The sequence below is a fragment of the Cyprinus carpio genome, chromosome A12 (assembly GCF_018340385.1).
Source record: "Cyprinus carpio isolate SPL01 chromosome A12, ASM1834038v1, whole genome shotgun sequence".
NCBI classification, from domain to species: domain Eukaryota; kingdom Metazoa; phylum Chordata; class Actinopteri; order Cypriniformes; family Cyprinidae; genus Cyprinus; species Cyprinus carpio.
This window is the reverse complement of record NC_056583.1, coordinates 3,258,929-3,278,114: the sequence shown is the minus strand read 5'-3', so window position 1 is coordinate 3,278,114 and position 19,186 is coordinate 3,258,929. Positions and strand designations below refer to the sequence as shown.

The 19,186-nt window shown below is 34.2% G+C and overlaps 2 protein-coding genes across 2 annotated transcripts in view; one reads left to right on the top strand and one right to left on the bottom strand.

Annotated features, from left to right (window-relative positions):
- The first annotated feature begins 263 nt into the window (after positions 1–263).
- irf3 (interferon regulatory factor 3) lies at positions 264–8,783 on the top strand. The gene is made up of 11 exons (XM_019084892.2): positions 264–464; positions 760–961; positions 1,752–1,929; positions 2,015–2,046; positions 2,185–2,224; positions 2,312–2,377; positions 3,444–3,719; positions 3,803–3,902; positions 3,992–4,263; positions 4,717–4,838; positions 7,130–8,783. Exons 2-11 carry the CDS (start codon positions 797–799, stop codon positions 7,241–7,243), a joined length of 1,365 nt encoding a protein of 454 aa, XP_018940437.1. The 5' UTR covers positions 264–464; positions 760–796; the 3' UTR covers positions 7,244–8,783.
- Positions 8,784–9,616: 833 nt separating this feature from the next.
- LOC109080514 (synembryn-A) overlaps positions 9,617–19,186 on the bottom strand; it is a 10,713-nt gene continuing 1,143 nt past the window's right edge. Inside the window, exons 2-14 of the mRNA XM_042767157.1 lie at positions 19,088–19,173; positions 18,866–18,913; positions 18,202–18,219; positions 16,719–16,805; positions 16,036–16,631; positions 14,917–15,052; positions 14,264–14,452; positions 14,022–14,116; positions 12,335–12,485; positions 12,052–12,147; positions 11,804–11,948; positions 10,040–10,311; positions 9,617–9,957 (exon numbers count right to left, since the gene is read on the bottom strand). Of these exons, the coding sequence (XP_042623091.1) occupies positions 9,820–9,957; positions 10,040–10,311; positions 11,804–11,948; positions 12,052–12,147; positions 12,335–12,485; positions 14,022–14,116; positions 14,264–14,452; positions 14,917–15,052; positions 16,036–16,631; positions 16,719–16,805; positions 18,202–18,219; positions 18,866–18,913; positions 19,088–19,173 (2,057 nt within the window). The 3' untranslated portion in view covers positions 9,617–9,819. The remainder of the gene's footprint in view (positions 9,958–10,039; positions 10,312–11,803; positions 11,949–12,051; positions 12,148–12,334; positions 12,486–14,021; positions 14,117–14,263; positions 14,453–14,916; positions 15,053–16,035; positions 16,632–16,718; positions 16,806–18,201; positions 18,220–18,865; positions 18,914–19,087; positions 19,174–19,186) is intronic.

Below are 19,186 nucleotides of genomic sequence, written 5' to 3'. Positions count from 1 at the left end.
GTTCTGTTCTGCACCACATTCCCTCTAAAATAAACAAATATAAACCTTTAGAAATGTACTGATCTGGAACGTATCAAAGTCAGTGTGTTAATACAACAACATGTCAAAAAAAAAAATGTCGTAGTTGATTTTCACGTTGTTCAAACTCAATATATGTTACTTAATACTCGTGTCAAAACGTGCAAATAGCAAGAGATTTTCTTTTTACTGTCTTCTCCGCCATCTAGTGCTCATCTAATGTAAGAAACTCCTAGAGCGACGTGTGCAATGACGTCAAAAAGGGGAAATCGAAACTGACATGGGTTTCCCGAGTAATATTTTACACCTGATCGTGTAGCATAATAGCTAAAAAAAAAGGTCCAATATTAAACCAGCACTGACAAACAAGCCCGTCTCATCGTCCCGACATCTGAAGAGAAGCCACAGAACTCAGGATCGCTTTTGCCTCACACGATTAAAGAAAGGTTAGCGACGATTAAATGGCGTGGCGTGTTTGTTATTATTATAAACCCAGAGATCATGTTATTCATTCATTATACAGAGTGTATTCCTAAGATATGCCATTTTTAAAATGAAAATGTCAACTGTGATATACTGTATAGTTAATAAGCTACTATCAGGTTCATGAATTCAATCGAACATTTACAGTAGAAGAAAACAGTACAGTATTTTGGGGCTTTTGTAGCTGTCGCTAAAGTTTGTTTAGCCTGTGACTGAAAGGATTTTTCAGCGTTGTTTTCGGTTGTGTTGTTTGTTCAGTACATTGATGGTTTGGTGTGCATAGTCTGATTGAATCATGGCCCAACCAAAACCACTCTTCGTGCCCTGGTTGTATAAACAAATCCAAAGTGGAAGTTATCCTGGAGTGTGTTGGAGCAATGAAGAACTAAAACAATTTAGCATTCCATGGAAGCACGCTTCAAGACAGGACTCCAACAGTGATGATGTCCTCATATTCAAGGTGAGAATAAACATTCTTTGTCATGCATCGAGACATTTCTATGTAGTTTTTTTTTCACCATGGTGCTTAATGATTACCCTGTTTATGTGACATCCCTTGTGTGTTTAACTCTGATAAATATGCACGTGCAGTACTTAAAAGTCTAAAATACACTGAAATATTACTGTAACACTGATACAAATGTGTAATTATTAAAATATTTTAGTTTGCCATAAATGCTTTTCAGCACATTCGGCAGTATCCTACACTTAATTATGAAATTACACACAAGATGTACTTAAATCCTTCTTAAGAGGGTCAAAAAAGCACTCTTAAGTTCAGCTTATTGCATTTAATGTACATTTAAGCTATAATACATTTTCATTTAATTGTAAATAACATGCCGTTAAGTGTCCAAAAAGATTTTCAATTCACACTCAACTATATTCTTCTGAAGTGTATTATTTCCAGAAGTACTCTTTTTAAAAGTATGCAAAAGAGTATCTCTTTTTTGACAAGGGATGGTATTTTACATGAGTAAAAAATAAGTATTATTAAATGATTTCAAGCACCCCAAGGTACTTTTTTTTTTTTTTTTTTTTTTTTTTTTTTTTGTTGTTGTTTTTTTGTTCAAAAATGTTTTTTTGTTTTTTTTGAAGTACATTGGAGTATCAGGTAAATACCTATATCAATATAAATCATTCAGTACCATAGTATATATCAAAGAAGCATGGTATTACCATTGTGTTATAACCAGGGTACTTTTTTGCATGGTACTTGTCTTCTGATATCTGTATTTTGTCCTCGTCAGGCGTGGGCTCAGACGAGCGTCTCTGGAGATGGCCGGATAAACGGAGATCCCTCTGTTTGGAAGAGAAACTTCCGAAGCGCTCTTCGTGCTAAAGGCTTCAAGATTATATTTGACAGCAAGAACGATGCCGCTAATCCACATAAAGTCTATCAGTTTCCATCTGAACCTCATTCTGCGGGTAGGAAACATTACATTTGTGGTTGACTACATTAAGAAGATTGATTGAACTGTTAAATCTGATATTTGTTTTGTCTCCTCTCCAGTTTCAGGATCCGAGGGCTCTCAAGAGACTGATGTGAGTATCTGTTTCATCACGTTTACTCTGTGTTTGTCTGTTTTTTCTTTTTTATTTATATTATATTGAATGGATGTGGTGTGGGATAAGATATGAAATAAAAATGATTTGTTGGTTGCTTTTTTTCTTCATGTTTAGTTTTCACCAGAGCTGTTGGAGGAGAGCGACGTGTTCCCTAGTAAGACAGTTTTTTATACCCAGCCATGCATTTGTTAGGTAGGCCTTTCATGGTGATGACAGTATGTTTTACTTTTATATTTCTTAGCACATCCACCCCAAGATTTGGAGCAAGATTTCACGGGACTAAACCTTCAGGAAAGTCCCTCGCAAGGTAGATTGAAAAGACCAGAAGAGAAGATGTATTTTCATTATTGCAGGCTGTGGTACAAAGCATAATATGATATGGATTAACTCTATGATTTGATTACCTTTATTTTAAGTTACCTTTGGTCCCTGTATGGATATGGATAATGTTTTATATAGTACTGTTGTTATATTATGATGAAAAAAATAATTGTTTTATTGTATATGCCTATCCATCCTGGAAAGATACATTATCTGTCACAAATTTGGAATATATATATAAAAAAAAAATTTGCATGAAGTCTCTTTTGCTCACCAAGACTGCATTTAATTGAGTAAAATACAGTAATATTATGAAATATTACAAGTGAATGAATATATGTTAAAATGTAATTTATTCCTGTGATCAAAGCTGAATTTTCAGCATCATTACTCCAGTCTTCAGTGTCACATGATCTTCAGAAATCATTCTGATTTTGTGCTTTCATGATTTTCTAAATTTTCTGCTCACTTATTCCTATTATTATCAATGTTGAAGACAGTTGTGCTGTTTAATATTTTTGTGGAAACGGAAATACATTTTTTTAGGATAATTTGATGAATAGAAAGTTCAAAAGAACAGCATTTATTTGAAATAGAAATATATTTGTAACATTAAAAATATCTTTACAGTCACTTTTGAGTAAATAAATGCATACTTGCTGAAAAGTAATTAATTGTTAAAGAATCTAAAGTATATATATATATATTTGTACTTACAGCAAACTTCTTAATGGTAGTGTATCACGTTTCCATAAAAATATTACTCAGCAAAAAAAAAAAAAAAAAGAAAAAAAAAAGTTAAATAAGAGGTGTCAATTCCTGAGCAGAAAATCAGCATATTAGAAGGATCATGTGACACTGAAGACTGGAGTTATGATGAAATATATTCAAATGGATAACAGTTCTTTTAAACTGCAATAATATTTCAGAATGTTGATGTTTTTAATTCATGTAATAAATACAACATGCGTGAGCATAAGAGATATACAGTATATCATGATTTGAAGGACAGTGCATTGTGTATGTGTACAGCCTTTTCATTTTTGTTCCAGTTCATGAAGTCTGGAATCCAGATCAGTTATATCTGGGGCTTGAAGAACAAGTACTCTTCCAAGAAACCAGTCCATGTCCAGAATCCCAGTATACTGAGATCCATTACCAAATAGTGGACACTTGTGGACAGTTTTCTTCAGCTGAGGGAGCTATCGGTGGTTTGGGGCAGATTCCGCCGTCTGAGGGGGCGACGGCTGCGGGTCACCATCCTCCAGCAGATCAACCAGATGGTGAAGGTGTAGGTCATCAAGGTAGCATTCCTGTGGCAAAACTGGGTAAGTGGCTCTCAAAATCATCACATATTCACATCAATTACTGATGTTTAATTACTCACACCGCTCATACGCTTTCTCCACAGAGACTTCTTTTCAGATTAAGGTTTATTACAGAGGGAAGGTGGTGAAGGAAGAGTTGGTGGAGAATGACGCTGGTTTCAGACTGATGTATCAGGGAAACATGTTGGTATTTTTTGTACTTGATTCATCACTGATCTTTAAATCAGCAGCGTGCATCATGTTTAATACAGGTGAAAACTTAACACCCACAGGGACGAATCCATGGGCAGTGCTGATCTACCAGTGGTCACACTACCTATTCCTGAAGGTATTCTGGATCAGATCCAGACCAGGCATACGGAGGACATTCTGAATAATCTGGGTGGTCTGGAGATCAGGAAATTGGATAGCGTGGTCTGTGGTCACCGTTGGGGATCCTGCAGGATCTATTGGGGTCTATGCAAACATGAAAATAGCCAAACACCCAGAGAGCTCTCCAAAAACAGACCTGAAGCCATTTACTACTTCAGAGATTATATATCAGGTGAGTTATATTTGACGTCAGATTTCTCCCAGCCATGTTTAATCAAGGTCTATTGACTGATTAACGTTTTAAAATCAAATTGTTACATGATATGCTGATTATTAATAAGATTAATCACAATATTTGCTGAAAAAGCCAGATGGTTAAATGTGGCAGATGCGTACATCATTGAATAGATGTTACAATAGATGTTTTTCCATATATGACATAAATAAGAAAACAGTAGGAAAATGCCTTATTATGGAATTTACACACGAGTCAGGTAGCATGATTAAATTATAAAAAATTTTAAATGAATAAAATGTAATTAAAAAATACATTAAAAATTAAATTGTGCATTTGCTCAGATATGGTTGATCCTTGGTGGTTACAAAATATTTCGTTTGTAATTCTTATATGTTAGACTGGACACTTGAAACCTGTGCTGGATGTCTGATGATGTTATTCCTGTAGGTTTGATGGAGTTTATGCAGACAAGCTGCAAATCTCCTTCTTACGCTCTTTACTTCTTTCTGGGAGAGAAGTGGCCCGACCCCAAAATGAAGCCGTGGGAGAAGAAACTCGTCATGATAGAGGTTAGGACCGAGCAAATTAAGTTTTAATATCGACAAAAAAATTAATAATAATAATAATATTTAGATTTTTATATTTCTTTTATAAAGCCTACTGTATCATATTTCATACACAACTTTCTAAGGCCTCTAAATTATCTACATGATCAGTTTTGCTGAAAATCCTGTTGTACACCATCTACTGCCTTCTGTTGTCTGTTTGATAGTTTGTACTTTTATAGCAAGTAAAAGGCCTAGTATAATTGTAAAATTGTTACATTAAATGTTTTGCCCCCACAAAAAAAATACAGAGCTTTGGTCATAAAACTAAGCATTAAATGTCATCTTACTAAAACATTTTATTAGTATATGTAGCATGACAACTGATTTATATACATTTAATTTTTATGCATTTATACTGTTCAAAAAAATCTCTTTGATTTACACAATTTGATATCACAATTTCATCTTACTTTTTGAGCATATAAATAACAACATCTGCACCAAAATTGCATATTTTTGTTAGGTTTGGGGCTATAGTTAATATTGAGGTGTTTTCCCTCCTCATTTATTACATTTTTTACTGTATTAAACTCTATGGGCCATAAAAGCTTGATGTATCAAATATGATACTACGGAAGTTCTAAGCGGCCATGCATTATAATTTTTTTTCTTTTTGTTTTCTCGTTATAACGACTTAATTTTCTCGTTATCTCGACATAACGAAGTGGGCCATATTTTCTCGTTATAACGACTTAATTTTCTAGTTATCTCGACATAACGAAGATCGTTTTTCTCGTTATAACGACTTAATTTTCTCTAAGAATTTACAAATCTGCGCCAGCAGGTGGCACTATAGACCTGAATATAACTGATGGGGTGTTTTATACTATCCACTTTACTGTACGCGGACCTTCCTCGTGATCGCTATAATTTGTGCAGTCTTGTTTATTACTGACATTTAATTAATTCATAAATGTTAAATGCTTGAATCAATATGAATATTTTGTGTATTAAGTTCCTGCTAGATGCATGAGTTTCACCAACGCATTCTGTTTCATCAATAACTGCTTATCAAAACCAAGGTTGACATCACTGTATTCTGTTTGCACCAATATATATTATATTTGTGCTTCTTTTAGGCTCATGATTAATTTAAATTTAATTTTAATTTAATGATTAGGTAGTTAATAAGCGGAGATGTTCTGTTTATCTACAGTAGGACGGGATTTAACGATGTAGGCTGATGTGCTTCTTTTCCTTATTACTAATCTTTATTGTTAACCATATTGATGAGAAATGTGATGTATATGTAAAATCCATAGGCTAATTTAATTCAGTTTTGTTCTGTAATGTTGTAATGGTTTTTTCTACACACACACACACACATACACTACACGTACACATGAACGCTCTTTTCAAACAGAAGCTTGTAACACACATGATATCTGCCACATAATGACTATTACAAATTACAAATTATATATAATTTTATTTCATATAAAGGGAAAATTAAAAGTGAGTTTAATCCAAGCAGCTCTAATGGCGCGGTGTTGCCATTTAAACATGTTAATTACAAAAACAAAACGTTCGTTGTACTGTCTTTGGAAAAAATCAACAGTGATTGATCAGCCTTTATTTATACAGTATTGTAGACGTTATTATTACCTAGGCGAAGCAAAATTTGCTGAAATATAGGCTACAGTAAGAGCGCCTGCATGGCTGTCCATCAGATGCCTGTCAAAGTTGAGTTCGTTACTATAGCAACAGTAAAACTTTCATGTCGTTATAACGAGAAAACAAACTTTCGTTATGTCGAGATAACGAGAAAATTAAGTCGTTATAACGAGAAAACAAAAAGGAAAAAAATTATAATGGATGGCCGCTTAGAACTTCCGTATGATACTCAATTAAGAAAGAAAAAAGGTTTTTTATTAAATATTTTGTTGAAAGGTCCATAAATCTGTTCCACTGAAACACCCAGGTTAACTATTATTACTAACTATTAATCCATATATCAGGCTTTACAAGGTTAAGAAATTTGACTCTTTAATGAACATTGTTGTCTTTCATCATATTGCAGTTATCTCTATTTTATACATGCAACAAACACTAACACTTACCATACATCACAGTGAGGCACTGCTTACCTATAGAATCACTGTAATGTAATTTATTTTGTGGCTTATTGCTTCAGTTGTATTATTGATTTCTTAAAGGCACCAATAGTGTAAATAGTTCAAATTAAAAAAATATATGTATCATGGTTTATTTTCAACTTTCCCATTCACTCTCTCTTTTTCTCATTTGTTTAGGTTATTCTGACTTCACTGGAGGGTTTAAATATGATAGCTGTTGCAAACGGAGCGTCTTCACTGCAGTCGGTGGAGCTCCAGCTCTCTCTGGAGCAAATGATGGAGCTGTGTTAGAAAGAGCGGCTGTGACCGAGCGGAAAGACTTGACTGCACACATATAGCACTCCTAAATCGAAGTGATTTCTTAAACAGTTTACTTAGTGGTGACTCCATGGTTAATTGTATTTATTCAAGGAGTGTGGATTAATATTGCAGAGCAGAATTTCAGTAACGGTACAAAGACAAAGATGAGTTTACAAGTGGAGTCCTATTTTAAATGGATGGGTTTCATAGTTGTGTGCTATCATGAACGAACAAGATTTAAAATTTAAAAATGCTAAAATCCAAGTCTAATGTTTTTGGAGTCTGTTTTTACACTACTCGGTTCTCTGACACAATATTGTGTCAGATTGAATGACTGTCTTATTACAGTATTTCTTCTGTCTTTTCCTGGCCTGAATTTCTTTGACAGCAATCGTAACTGAATGTGAGCTGTTGTTCCATTGGCGTGCCGTGTTTCTTCCTCTTGAAGAGGTTTGCACTTAGTATCATGGTTTCCGGTGATGTAAGACCTGGAAATTTCAGGGATTTTTATGTGTTTTACAGGCCTAGAAATGCATGCAAGTTAATACAGGGTTCCCACTGTTCCTTGAAATCCTTGAAAGTTTATCAGTCAAAAAAAATTAATAAATAAATAAATAAATCAAGGCCCTGGAAAGTTTAAAAAAAAAAAACGAACATATATACAGGTCCTCGAAGGTGCTTGAATTTATTTTGTGCAAGAAGTTTTCTGGGAAAAAAAATCCATATTATTCCCTATGGTCTGCAGATGTGTTATTTTGCCAACACTTCGTGGCCTATGCATATTAACTTGCTTGATTTACGTTAATAATGTGCATTTGCACGTTATGTTAAGTGTTTCCATTGTGAGGTACTTTGTATTGTACGTTGCTATGATGTTCACGTGTGCCCGAAACTACTACGAAGGGACCTCAACGTTTCACAGACACACCGTTAAAGTAATGTTGAATTGCTTTGCTTGTTGAGATAATGTAAACCCATGAGGCAAGAAAAACTTAAAAGCATATTCATATATCTTAAAACTTCTGGTTACTTGAGCCAAAGCTCTTTTCAATAAAACCCATGCAAAAGTTAATATCAGATCATTTTAGAATAAAGTATAGGATGTACCGAATATTCTTCAGTTTTATGCAAAACAGAAATACGACAAATAGAATATCATATGGCCAAAAAAAAAAAAAAGAAGCTTTTTTGCATAGTTGTGTTTTGACACATGAAAACTGTAACAATGTATCTTTCAAGGTAACACAATGTAACCTTGCTCTCACTTGAAATGTCTTCCCACATTAAGTCATTGAATTTGAGGGTACTGGACCTGGAAAGTCCTTGAAAGGGCCTTGAATTTGAAGCTAACCAAGGTGTGGGAACCCTGTTAATAAATCTTCAATGTCATGGAAAAGTCAAGAACATTTCTATTCTATAATATACATTGTTGTAGTTATGCTCTGTTTCAAAACATTTCATTGGAAAGATACTGATTTTTTTTTTTTTTTTATTGATTTTGGAGAATAAAGCCTGTTGGCAAGCCATGGTATCAGATTTGTGAGTGAATCATTTGAGTTCTATTCAATGAATCAACCAAAGCAGTTCACACACCAGTTTAACATTTAATATTCAGCTATGTGGAGAGGGATTGCACCAATGAGATTTCACTGTGGGCGGAGCTTCTCAGTGCCACACATCACAAATAAAAACGAAGAATCCCACAACATGTCCTGTCACCTGTTTAGGACACTAGAGGATACAACTAACTTGCATTAAATGAACACTATGTTCATACCACTGATTCTACATTCACAAAAAAATAAATAAACATTCAAACTAACATTTAAAGAACACAGAGTCCTTGACAAAACATTCAGTAAATGCACTGACTAATTGAATAATTATGATATAAACGTAGTTATATATACACTACCTTTCAAAAGTTTGGTAAGATTTTTTAATGTTAATGGAAAAATCTCTTTAACCCACCAAAGCTGCATTTATTTGATCAGAAATACAGTACAAATTGTGAAATATTACACTTGAAAATAACTTTTCTGTTTTAAAGCTATTTTGAAAATGTTTATATTATTATTGTAAAATAATAGTAATTTAGCAATTTATTCCAGTGATCAAAGCTGAATTTTCAGCATCATTACTCCAGTCTTCAGTGTCACATGATCCTTCAGAAATCATTGTGATATGCTGATTTGCTGCTTGAGAAATATTTCAGATTATTATCAATGTAGAGAACAGCACTGCTTAATATCTTTTTATTTTCATGATTCTTTGATGAATAGAAAGTTCAAAAGAACAGCGTTTTCTTATATGAATATATCTTTGTAACATCATAAATGTCTTTACTGTCACTTTTGATTAATTTAATGCATCTTCGCTAAATAAAAATATTAATAAAAAATCTTATTGATCCAAACTTTTGAACAGATGTGTATTAATTAAATAAAGTGTCTCAATTAATCACATATATTCAGGTAATATTTAAGGGCATGTCTAGGTGGTGTTATGTGATATCGAAATATTATTATTTTATCTAGTCAGTTTTGATCACCACATCTACGCCAGTTCTACTCCACATTCTCCAGGTCATCATGTTCTTCCTCTGATTTCCTCTCCTCCACTGAAAGGTCCCTGAGCTCCGACAGCGGCACCAGCTGACCCTCTTCGTCCAGTCCCATCGGCTGAATCACATTATCCCTGTTTAGGAAAAGATATGAGTGTTAAAGCAGTACATATGTGCGGATCTTTACTGGTGTTTTCAGTGGTTTGAGAGTATTAAAGTGGTATTTTTTTATGGAGACTGATGAGCCGGTGAGCCTCCTCCTCTTTCTCCTCCTCTGTCATTCCCTCCATCGGATCAGGCTGCTCCTCTTCCACCTGTCCCGTCACTGGATTCACTCGGTCTTTAATCTGCCGGTACTCCTCGGTGTCCGAGTCTGAATCGCTAGAGTACTGCGTGCCTGATGATGTGGCCTTTGACCTCTGACCTCCTAGCAAGCCTCTAGTGGCCAGGAGTCCAGCAGCATTTCCATATCCAGTGTACTTCACGAAACGCCTCACTGGAGTAGCCAATTAAAAAAAAACATCGACTCTTAAAAATAAAGGGTCTTTATTGGCATCTATGGTTCTATGAAGAACCTTTGACATCCATGTAACTGTTCCACTGGACAAAGGGATCTTTATAGTGGAAAATGTTTTTCAAATTATTCAAATGAAAAAAAGAATACTAAATCTTCACACAAAGAAAAAATGGTTCTTTTATATAGAAGCCTGTTTCAGCAGCTGAATAAATAAAAAAGGTAATTGCAAGAAACAAACTCAGAATTGCAAGATATAAACCTTGAGAAGAAAAATCAAGATTGTGAGATATAAACATACTTGTTTGCAATCATGTGATTCTGATGACGTGCGAAATTCAGATGGAGGGCAGGAAGTGGAAAGCAGAATGGATGAGATGGAGGAAAGTCCGTACTGTACTGGTTTAGAGAGAGTTATTAACAGAAAATCACAACATGTATGTTGGATGTGATCCTTATGTTATGAAGAGGAGCAATTTTTCAACTAAACTGAAATACTTTCCTGCCATCGAGGCAGTGGAATGGGTACGTCTACATGTAGCATTTAGGTTTGAGTGAATTCAGACTGTCTCATGTTGAATGCATTGGAGTTGACAGCCCTGTATCTATTTATCTATCTTATTTATATATCTTTTATTAATCATTTGCACACACAAGCATTTATCCGACTCGGCTCCTGACCGCAGAAGCAGGTTTATAAGCCACTTTTTCCTTCATTTTTCAGTCAATTTCTTGCCTTTTCCACCCTTATGAAAAACACATATTCATACACGATAATAGCTCCTTGTGGTTTCTCAGTTTGAATGATTTGAGCATCCATAAACAACGCGAAACAGGCATTTTGAGTTTCTGCTAGCAATTCCCATGTAGTAACCTGCTCTGTCTTGTCTGTTGGTGTGTTGTGTCCTCTTTGCTCCACAATGTATTTTTCACTGCGTGAGAACACGATGTGTGGCCTGAGAGCGCCAAGGCTTTTCGAACATAGCAACAGTAACTAAGGGGGGTGGGTCTTAGCGAAATTTCAAATGTGAGATAAAAAGTCGCAATTACCTTTTTTATTTTTTATTCCATGGCGGGGGAAAAAACAAAATGGCGGGATTTAAATTCAGAATTCAAAGAAAAAAATTAAAGAGTCAAGATGTAAATGCAGAGTTTATACCTTGCAATTCTGACCTTTTTCTTAAAATTGTGAGAAATTCAAAAAAAAAAAAAAAAAAAATAGTTGTGAGATAAAAAGTCACAATAACTTTTTTATTTTTTTTATTCAGGTGCATAAACAGGCTCCCATATCCATTTAAAAACTTTTCACTGAAAGGTTCTTTAGGGAACCCAAAATGGTTCTTCTATAGCACTGCAGCAAAAACCCTTTTAAAACTTTATTTTTAAGAATGTAGTATGTTTTTTGGGGGAACTTCTGTCTTTTTACAGGATATTGAGTGGTATTTGTGGTTAATAGTGTGTTTCTATGCATTACCGTTCTCTTTGCACAGCACGAAGAGCAGGTCAGCAGCGCAGTGTTTGAGCTCAGTGTCCAGGTGGGTCATCAGTCTGACCAGACGATTCCTCATGGTGCTTCCCTCCTCAGGCTTAGTGCTGGCATCTCTTAACGGAGGCAGAATCTACACGCAACAAACAAATTGATCAAATTTTATAGCATTTGATAAAAACAAGTATTTTTTTAGACAACGTGTTTCCTCATAATAATGTAAAATAGCATCATGCCTGTTGTCTGAGGTAGTGTCTTGTGTCTCTGTGACCTCTGGAGCATTCGGTCAGCAAGTTCAGCACAGGGGTCAGTCTCTCTTTGACCTTTTCACCCTGCATGTGAAACACTATAGTGTTAGAAAAGCTGCTTTTGCTGCTTTTTAAAATTACATTTTTATATATTCCAGTAGAAAACAGCTATTTTAAAATGTTAAAAAATATTTCACAATATTTCACCGTATATTGCTTTTTTTTTCTTCGCTTTCCCTTTCCATATTTATTTCTTCCACTTTCTCTTTACCTGCTCCAGTTTTCTCTCCATGTAGATGAGCAGGTTGTGCACACAGTCCATGTTGGCTCCATTCATCTGGTGTGAGTCTGGACCCAGAGGCACAGAAACCAGAACGTCTAGACAGCTCAACGGGAGAGCAGACAGCATATTCGCTGCATGCCTGAGAGAACGAGAGAGAGATGAGGACAAGCGTATGCTCAAATCGGTCCACTTTCAGTCCAACATTCCCTCTGTCAGTTAATAAAATGAACAAAAATACAAAAATGTATAGCTCATATTTTTATTGAAGAATTTACATGAATCACTTATATGAGTGGAGATGACAGTGTATCCACTGGTAAGGTACACTGGGTAAAGAGGCCTATATACTGGGATAAATTTAGAGATATAAGAGAGAAATTCTTTAAAAAAGTCACGTCTAATTCCTCATTTTTTTAAACTGTCACAAACAGATTAGACGCAGGTGTTACTGAGGGAAGACAGTTAGACATCTGTCAGCCAAATTAATATACAGTATGTGACCCTGGACCACAAAACCAGTCATAAGGGGTAATTTTTTTGAAATTGAGATTTATACATCATCTGAAAGCTGAATAAATAAGCTTTCCATTGATGTATGGTTTGTTAGGAAGGACAATATTTAGCGGAGATACAACTATTTAAAAATCTGGAATCTGAGGGTGCAAAAAAATCAAAATACTGAGAAAATCACCTTTAAAGTTGTCAGAATGAAGTTCTTAGCAATGCTTATTGCTAAACAAAAATTTAGTTTTTATATATTTATTGTAGGAGATTTACAAAATATCTTCATGGAACATGATCTTTACTTAATGTCCTAATGATTTTTGGCATAAAAGAAAAATCGATAATTTTGACCCATAAAATTTTTTTTATTTTTTATTTTTTTGGCTATTGTTAAAAATATACCCCAATGACTTAAGACTGCTTTTGTGCTCCAGGGTCACATATGCTCTGCACATGTGTTCCGGTACTAATATTCACTAGTTTGTTTATTGCCTGCACAACAGTGTAGTCTCAATGTGTTTTAGGATTTCATTTAATTTATTTTACTTTATATTTTTATATTGCAATTATTATTCTGTTATTATTTTTCTAATGTCTTATTGCTCTTCTCTTTTTTCTAACATCTTTCACTTCTTTGTCTTGTTTGTGTGTGCCTGTGTCAATCACTGCATCCGTCAGACAAATCAATAAGTGCACTACACATGATTCTCATATTCACTAGTCTATTTATTGGCTGCAAAATTGTATATATTGCAATTATTATTCTATTCTTATTTTTAGAGTCATTTTTTGTACTATTTTCTATTTTATTTCACTTCTCTCTCTCTCTCTGTGTGTGTGTGTGTGTGTGTCTTGATCTTGTCAATCATGCAAATAAAGTATTTGCATCTGTCAGCCAAATTAATAAGTTATTAATAATTAATAATATTTTAATTTCATTTAATGCAAAAATATATAAATACTATTTTTTGTTCTCTTTCACTTCCTTCTGTGTATGTTTGTCTTGATCTTGTTAATCATGCCAATAAAGTTTTTGACATTTAAATTATATTTGACTTCCACTTTTGTAAACACAAGCATTTTCAACTAGTGGATAATTAATGCTATAGATGCCGTCAAAAGGGCTTTCATTACATTTCCTTGCATTACAACAATATTTATCAACACTAACCCCTTTAATTCATCTGTAGCTTCCTCTTCCTCACAGGACACCATCAGACAGTGACACAAAACTGCAGCCAGGTGGCGATATAGGGATGCATCTTCCTGATAAACACAAAGAGAACCTCGACATTAACAGTCACAGTATATCAGTTTATTCAGTGCACTGAACACCATCTGACACATCGCGTGGTGCAATCATAGTTGTCTATAAGGGAGGTGAGTGTGATGATAATCTCTGCATACACTTACCTCTTCTGGTTCTTGAGTGTGTGTGCTGTGTGTGATATTAAAAAGAATCTTCAGGGCCTCCTGAGCCTGCTGTGAGTCCTCCACACTTATACGAGGTGCTGTAGGATCCAGCACGACCTCATACTGTTCCTTCCACTGGACTGATAAACTCTTCTCCAGCACTGTGGTCAACAGCGGCACTCCTCCCTCCTGCAAATGAAGAAAAATTCATTATAATATAGACATTAATAAGTTTAGTGTCAGAAATGTTTTTAATTTAAGTCTCATGTGCTCGCCAAGTCTTTTTTTTTAAATAAAAAAATACAGCAAAAACATATTGTGAAATATCATCACAAATTTAAATCGCTGCTTTCTATTTGAATATATTTTAAAATGTTATTTATTCCTGAAATGCAACGCTGTATGTTCAGCATAATTATCAGAAATCATTCTAATATGCGGATTTGCTGCTCAATAAATATTTCTTGTTATTATAAATGTTGAAAACAGCTGTGCTGCTTAATCATTTTTGTGGAAACACATGAAACATTTCTTTTTCAGGAACATTATGAATGTTCCTTACTGACCCTAAATATTTGAACATGTATAATATAGTGGAGATTCACTTGAAATTCACTAAAATATTAGAAAATAGAAGAAGAAAAAGTAGATACTTGTTTCAGCTGTGCTCTGAGTTCAGGTCTCAAGGCCGTCAGTAAAAACATGAACCGGAGTGTGTAAAACTGACCAGAGGGGGAAGATGCGGACTGAAACTCCTTACTTAGCTTTTCTGTCAGACCACAGAGGAGACTGAAGGACAGCAAACAGTTGGAGAGAAAAGAAAAAATGCATATGGCATGAAAATATATTTAGTTTCAGTGAATACAGTGGCCCCGTAAACACCTAACAAACAAATAAAATGCAATAATTTCATTGCATTAACTTCACTATTTTTTGCAATGACTTGTAACCAAGTGGTTAATCTTTCACCGGTAAGCATAAATAGGGCCCTATAATTTGGCGGGCAGAATTCATGAAAATACAGATGGAATCTAGACATAAAAAATATACTGTATTTATTAGGCAAAATTTGGATGTTTAAATCAAAGATTAGGGCTATGCAGTTAGTGAATCTTAAACAGCAAAAGGCTGCTATTTTAAATATGATGTATTATGAAGTTTTCTTGAAGAAATTATGACACAAATAAATTCCTTTTTTATACTAAAATGTACTTCTCACAAAAACAATAATAATAATGATAAAAAATAATAATGATTTTAAGGAATATCACAATTAAAGAGTATAAAAATATCTATATTTTTGATAATAAATTTGTATTAAATCTAAAAATACAGAATCCAGAAAAATTAAAACAGATGACACAGAATTTCTGAAAAAATAAATAAATTAATGAATAAATTTCATAGGGCACTATTACTGTAAAAATGTTTTAATAAATTAGGAAATTGTTAAATTTTTATGAATTCAATTGATTATGATTAAGTTGATTCAATTGAATTAATTTCTGTTTATTCAATTAAATTAAATTCCTTTATGATGATCAAATTTTGATGAAATCATTAAAACAGAATCTGGAAAGCTTAAACGGAACACACAGATTTTAGGAAAAAAATGTACTTTTTTTCATACGGCCCTAAGTTAAACTCCTGCTGGTAGGTGAATGTAACTACACAGTTTTGCTGCAAAGAAAAAACTAAAACAAAAAACTTTTATTTGCATTTTTCATATAGGACTCATGAGGAAAGATGTTAGAATTTGAAATGATTGATACCTGAGTTCGCTGGCTCTCTCTTGTGCCCAAGCACTATTGTAAACAATGTTACAGAAGATTTTCATGACTTCCTTTCTGTTGGCTTCATCATCAACTTTTTCTTCTTTTTCCTCCTCCTCCTCTCCTCCTCCAAGGCTTCCTCTGCTGTCTCTTTTACCACGCGTGAGGGCTTTGAAAACGCTGCTCCTCCTGCGAGACGGTATGAGGCTCATGTTTGAAAACGTGCTGGCCTTGCGCTCGCCACACCAATCACTCTGACCCCAGACCACAGGGTCGTTCGCATCCCTGCTTACGGCCCCAGAACCATCGTCTTCCTCACTGCCGTGATCATCCTCATCCGCTCGATCCAATTTGCTCTCAGAAATAGCCTCGATGATGTCATTATAGGGGTCAGAGTCACCGTCTGTGTCTTCTTTGGGAACAGGTGCATTGCTGATGCCACCCAGATATGCTAGAGTGAGAAGCGCTCTGTCAGTGATCAGAGGGCCCAAAACCTTTTTGTCCCTCGAGAGAATCCGTATGGATCTCAGGCATGCTTTCAGCACACGCCCTTGCGGTTCAGTCTGGAGGAACCTGATCAAAACCGTAGCCAGAGCCTGAGGAAATGAAACAAGTTAAACAAAGACACAAACTGGTTTTAAAACGGTTTAGGTGTGTAAATCGTTGATAAGAGCCAAGGTTACCTGTCTCAAAATGACATCTGGGTTACTGGATTCCTCATAGTCTGAATCAGAGTCTGACATATAATCCCGCACTTTATTCTTTCGGAACTGCAGTGACCAAAACAACAACAAAAAGTATTATGGGAACAAATCACTAATTATGGGTGTCGCTAGCAATAAAGAAATTGTACACCTTTAACTCTCTGGTGTTCTTCACTGAGGACGCTCAAAACAGACTGAGGACAATAAGCATAACATTTTGTTTTAATTGAATGATTCTAATATATTTTGTTTCAATAATATTTGTTCTTTCATGGTACTAGACAATATTTATTTCTAAGTTATATATTTATGCCTATATATACAATTATACAAATACTAGAAAAATATTTTAAACAATTTTTAATTAATACAGCGCCATAAAGTAAAAAGATATAGCTAACCTATTTGTTTTTGAAAAATGAATGGAATTGTTCACATTTCATTTGATTACATTTTTAAAGTTTTATGCATTAATTACCAAAATGTTTAATATTAAATATCTGTGTGTGTACATTCTTAAATTGTTAAAGTTTTATGCATTTAATTGATTAGACATCTTTTTATTAAAATGAAAGTAAACCAAAATTCAGAAAAATCTAACAGAAAACAAATAATTTGAGGGGAAAAAAGAATGCATTTAATAGAGCTCTACATGGTTTAATCCCTGCTTGTAATAAAAAAAGGTATATGTCTATATAAAATAAAACAAACATTAGAAAACTATTTTATATTTATAAACAACATACAGTAGAAAATCCTAGGCAGATTAGTGCTATCTGTTGAGAATAATATAGAAAATCATATGTAATACCATGATGTAACCACTATAGCCTTATATGTAAATATACACTCTGTGTTCCCCTACATGGGATGCAGGAAAAAAATAGTAAGCTAAATCATGTGCAAGATTTACTATTTCGTTCCCTCGATTTATAAATTGTGCACACGATTTATAAATCGAGAGAATTAATTAGTAAATTGAGGGAATGAAATAGTAATTGTGTGCATGTTTTATTACATCGAGGGAACAAATTAGTAAATCATGCACACAATTTATTTATTTTTTCTTGCATGTAATGTGCGGGGCTCCGTACTTATAAGAGTATTTGAGACATGATTACTCACTTTGATTAGATTTGCATTTGGATATACATTTAGACACTATCTATGTCATCATGTCTGATTTGTAGATCGTACCCCCCCCCCCAGAAATGGCTCTGTATTTTTGTATTTCCTTTGAATTTCTTATGGTGGCAATAAAATAAAATAAAATAAAATAAAATAAAATAAAATAAAATAAAATAAAATAAAATAAAATAAAATAATACGTTTCAGAAGGTAAGATTTTACGGTTTAAAATGTCCAAAGAATACCAGAGGGTTAACAACTCCCGAATCCTTTTCAGAATGTCAGTAGCCTTTGAAAATTCAAGAATGCATCTTTTAAAAAAAGAAAATAATACCTCTTCCAGCTCCAGCCTCTTTTCAGATTGAACAAGCAGCCAAACAACAGAAAAATAAGAAAATTATTAAACCATCCTGAAAAGATAAGACAAAGAAAATATGTATTCTGACAAATGTTTGTATTTATCTTAACTGTGTGTTTTAACAATCAGTAACAGAACTAATAGACCAGGAAGAGAGAAATATATCCCAGATATAGATATAATGTTGAGTTTTCATCCAAACCATCATTTTGGTTGAGACTGAAATCTCAATGTAAAATCAGCATCACATCATAACTCTAATTCAGTGAACAATTCAGTTTTTTGTTGAAATTTCAACAGTATCTTAACATTTACTGAAGATGCAAAAATTATAGTAAACTGACATTATTTTGTAATGTTAATTCAACACTATTAACGTATACACATAAACACTGACTTGCTCTCTGGGATGGATTTGGTTTGAGAGCTTATGGTCTAAATATTAATGAGCTGCAGGCCGAGGAGGATCACGTCAACTGCAGTATCAGCAAACAGCTGAGGACATGCAGGAATATTTCCTGCCCAGAGGAAAACAGCTCAGCTCGGAGAACTCTATGGAGTTCATATTAAAAATCTTACACATGAGAACAGTTAGAGAAGACCTAATTTCTGAATATGTATGCATTTAAATATCTCTTACTCTTCTTCTCTCCCTCTCCTCCAAATCATAGAAGAAACACTGTGCATACTAGGAGAGAGCGAAAATATTGAATTAGAAAAGAGCAGTTACATAAACTGTGAGTTTTAAGTACACAACAAAGGAGATTGTTTTGTAATGACATGTATTGTCATGATGCTATTAATACATTGGTTTTGGAGTCACTGGACTGAATATAATCAGTTTTTAGTTAATTGTAAGTACCTCTCGATTAAATTGCTGTAGTTCTGCCTTCAGTCCTTTCTGGTCATCCTCTCTGATACACTCGATAATCCTCTCTATATTCATCGCTGCACGAAAACA

Coding starts and splice junctions, on each gene's coding strand:
- irf3 (XM_019084892.2), top strand. CDS start 797: ATGGCCCAACCAAAACCACTCTTCGTGCCCTGGTTGTATAAACAAATC. Junction 962..1,751: donor ATGATGTCCTCATATTCAAG/GTGAGAATAAAC, acceptor TGTCCTCGTCAG/GCGTGGGCTCAGACGAGCGT. Junction 1,930..2,014: donor ATCTGAACCTCATTCTGCGG/GTAGGAAACATT, acceptor TCTCCTCTCCAG/TTTCAGGATCCGAGGGCTCT.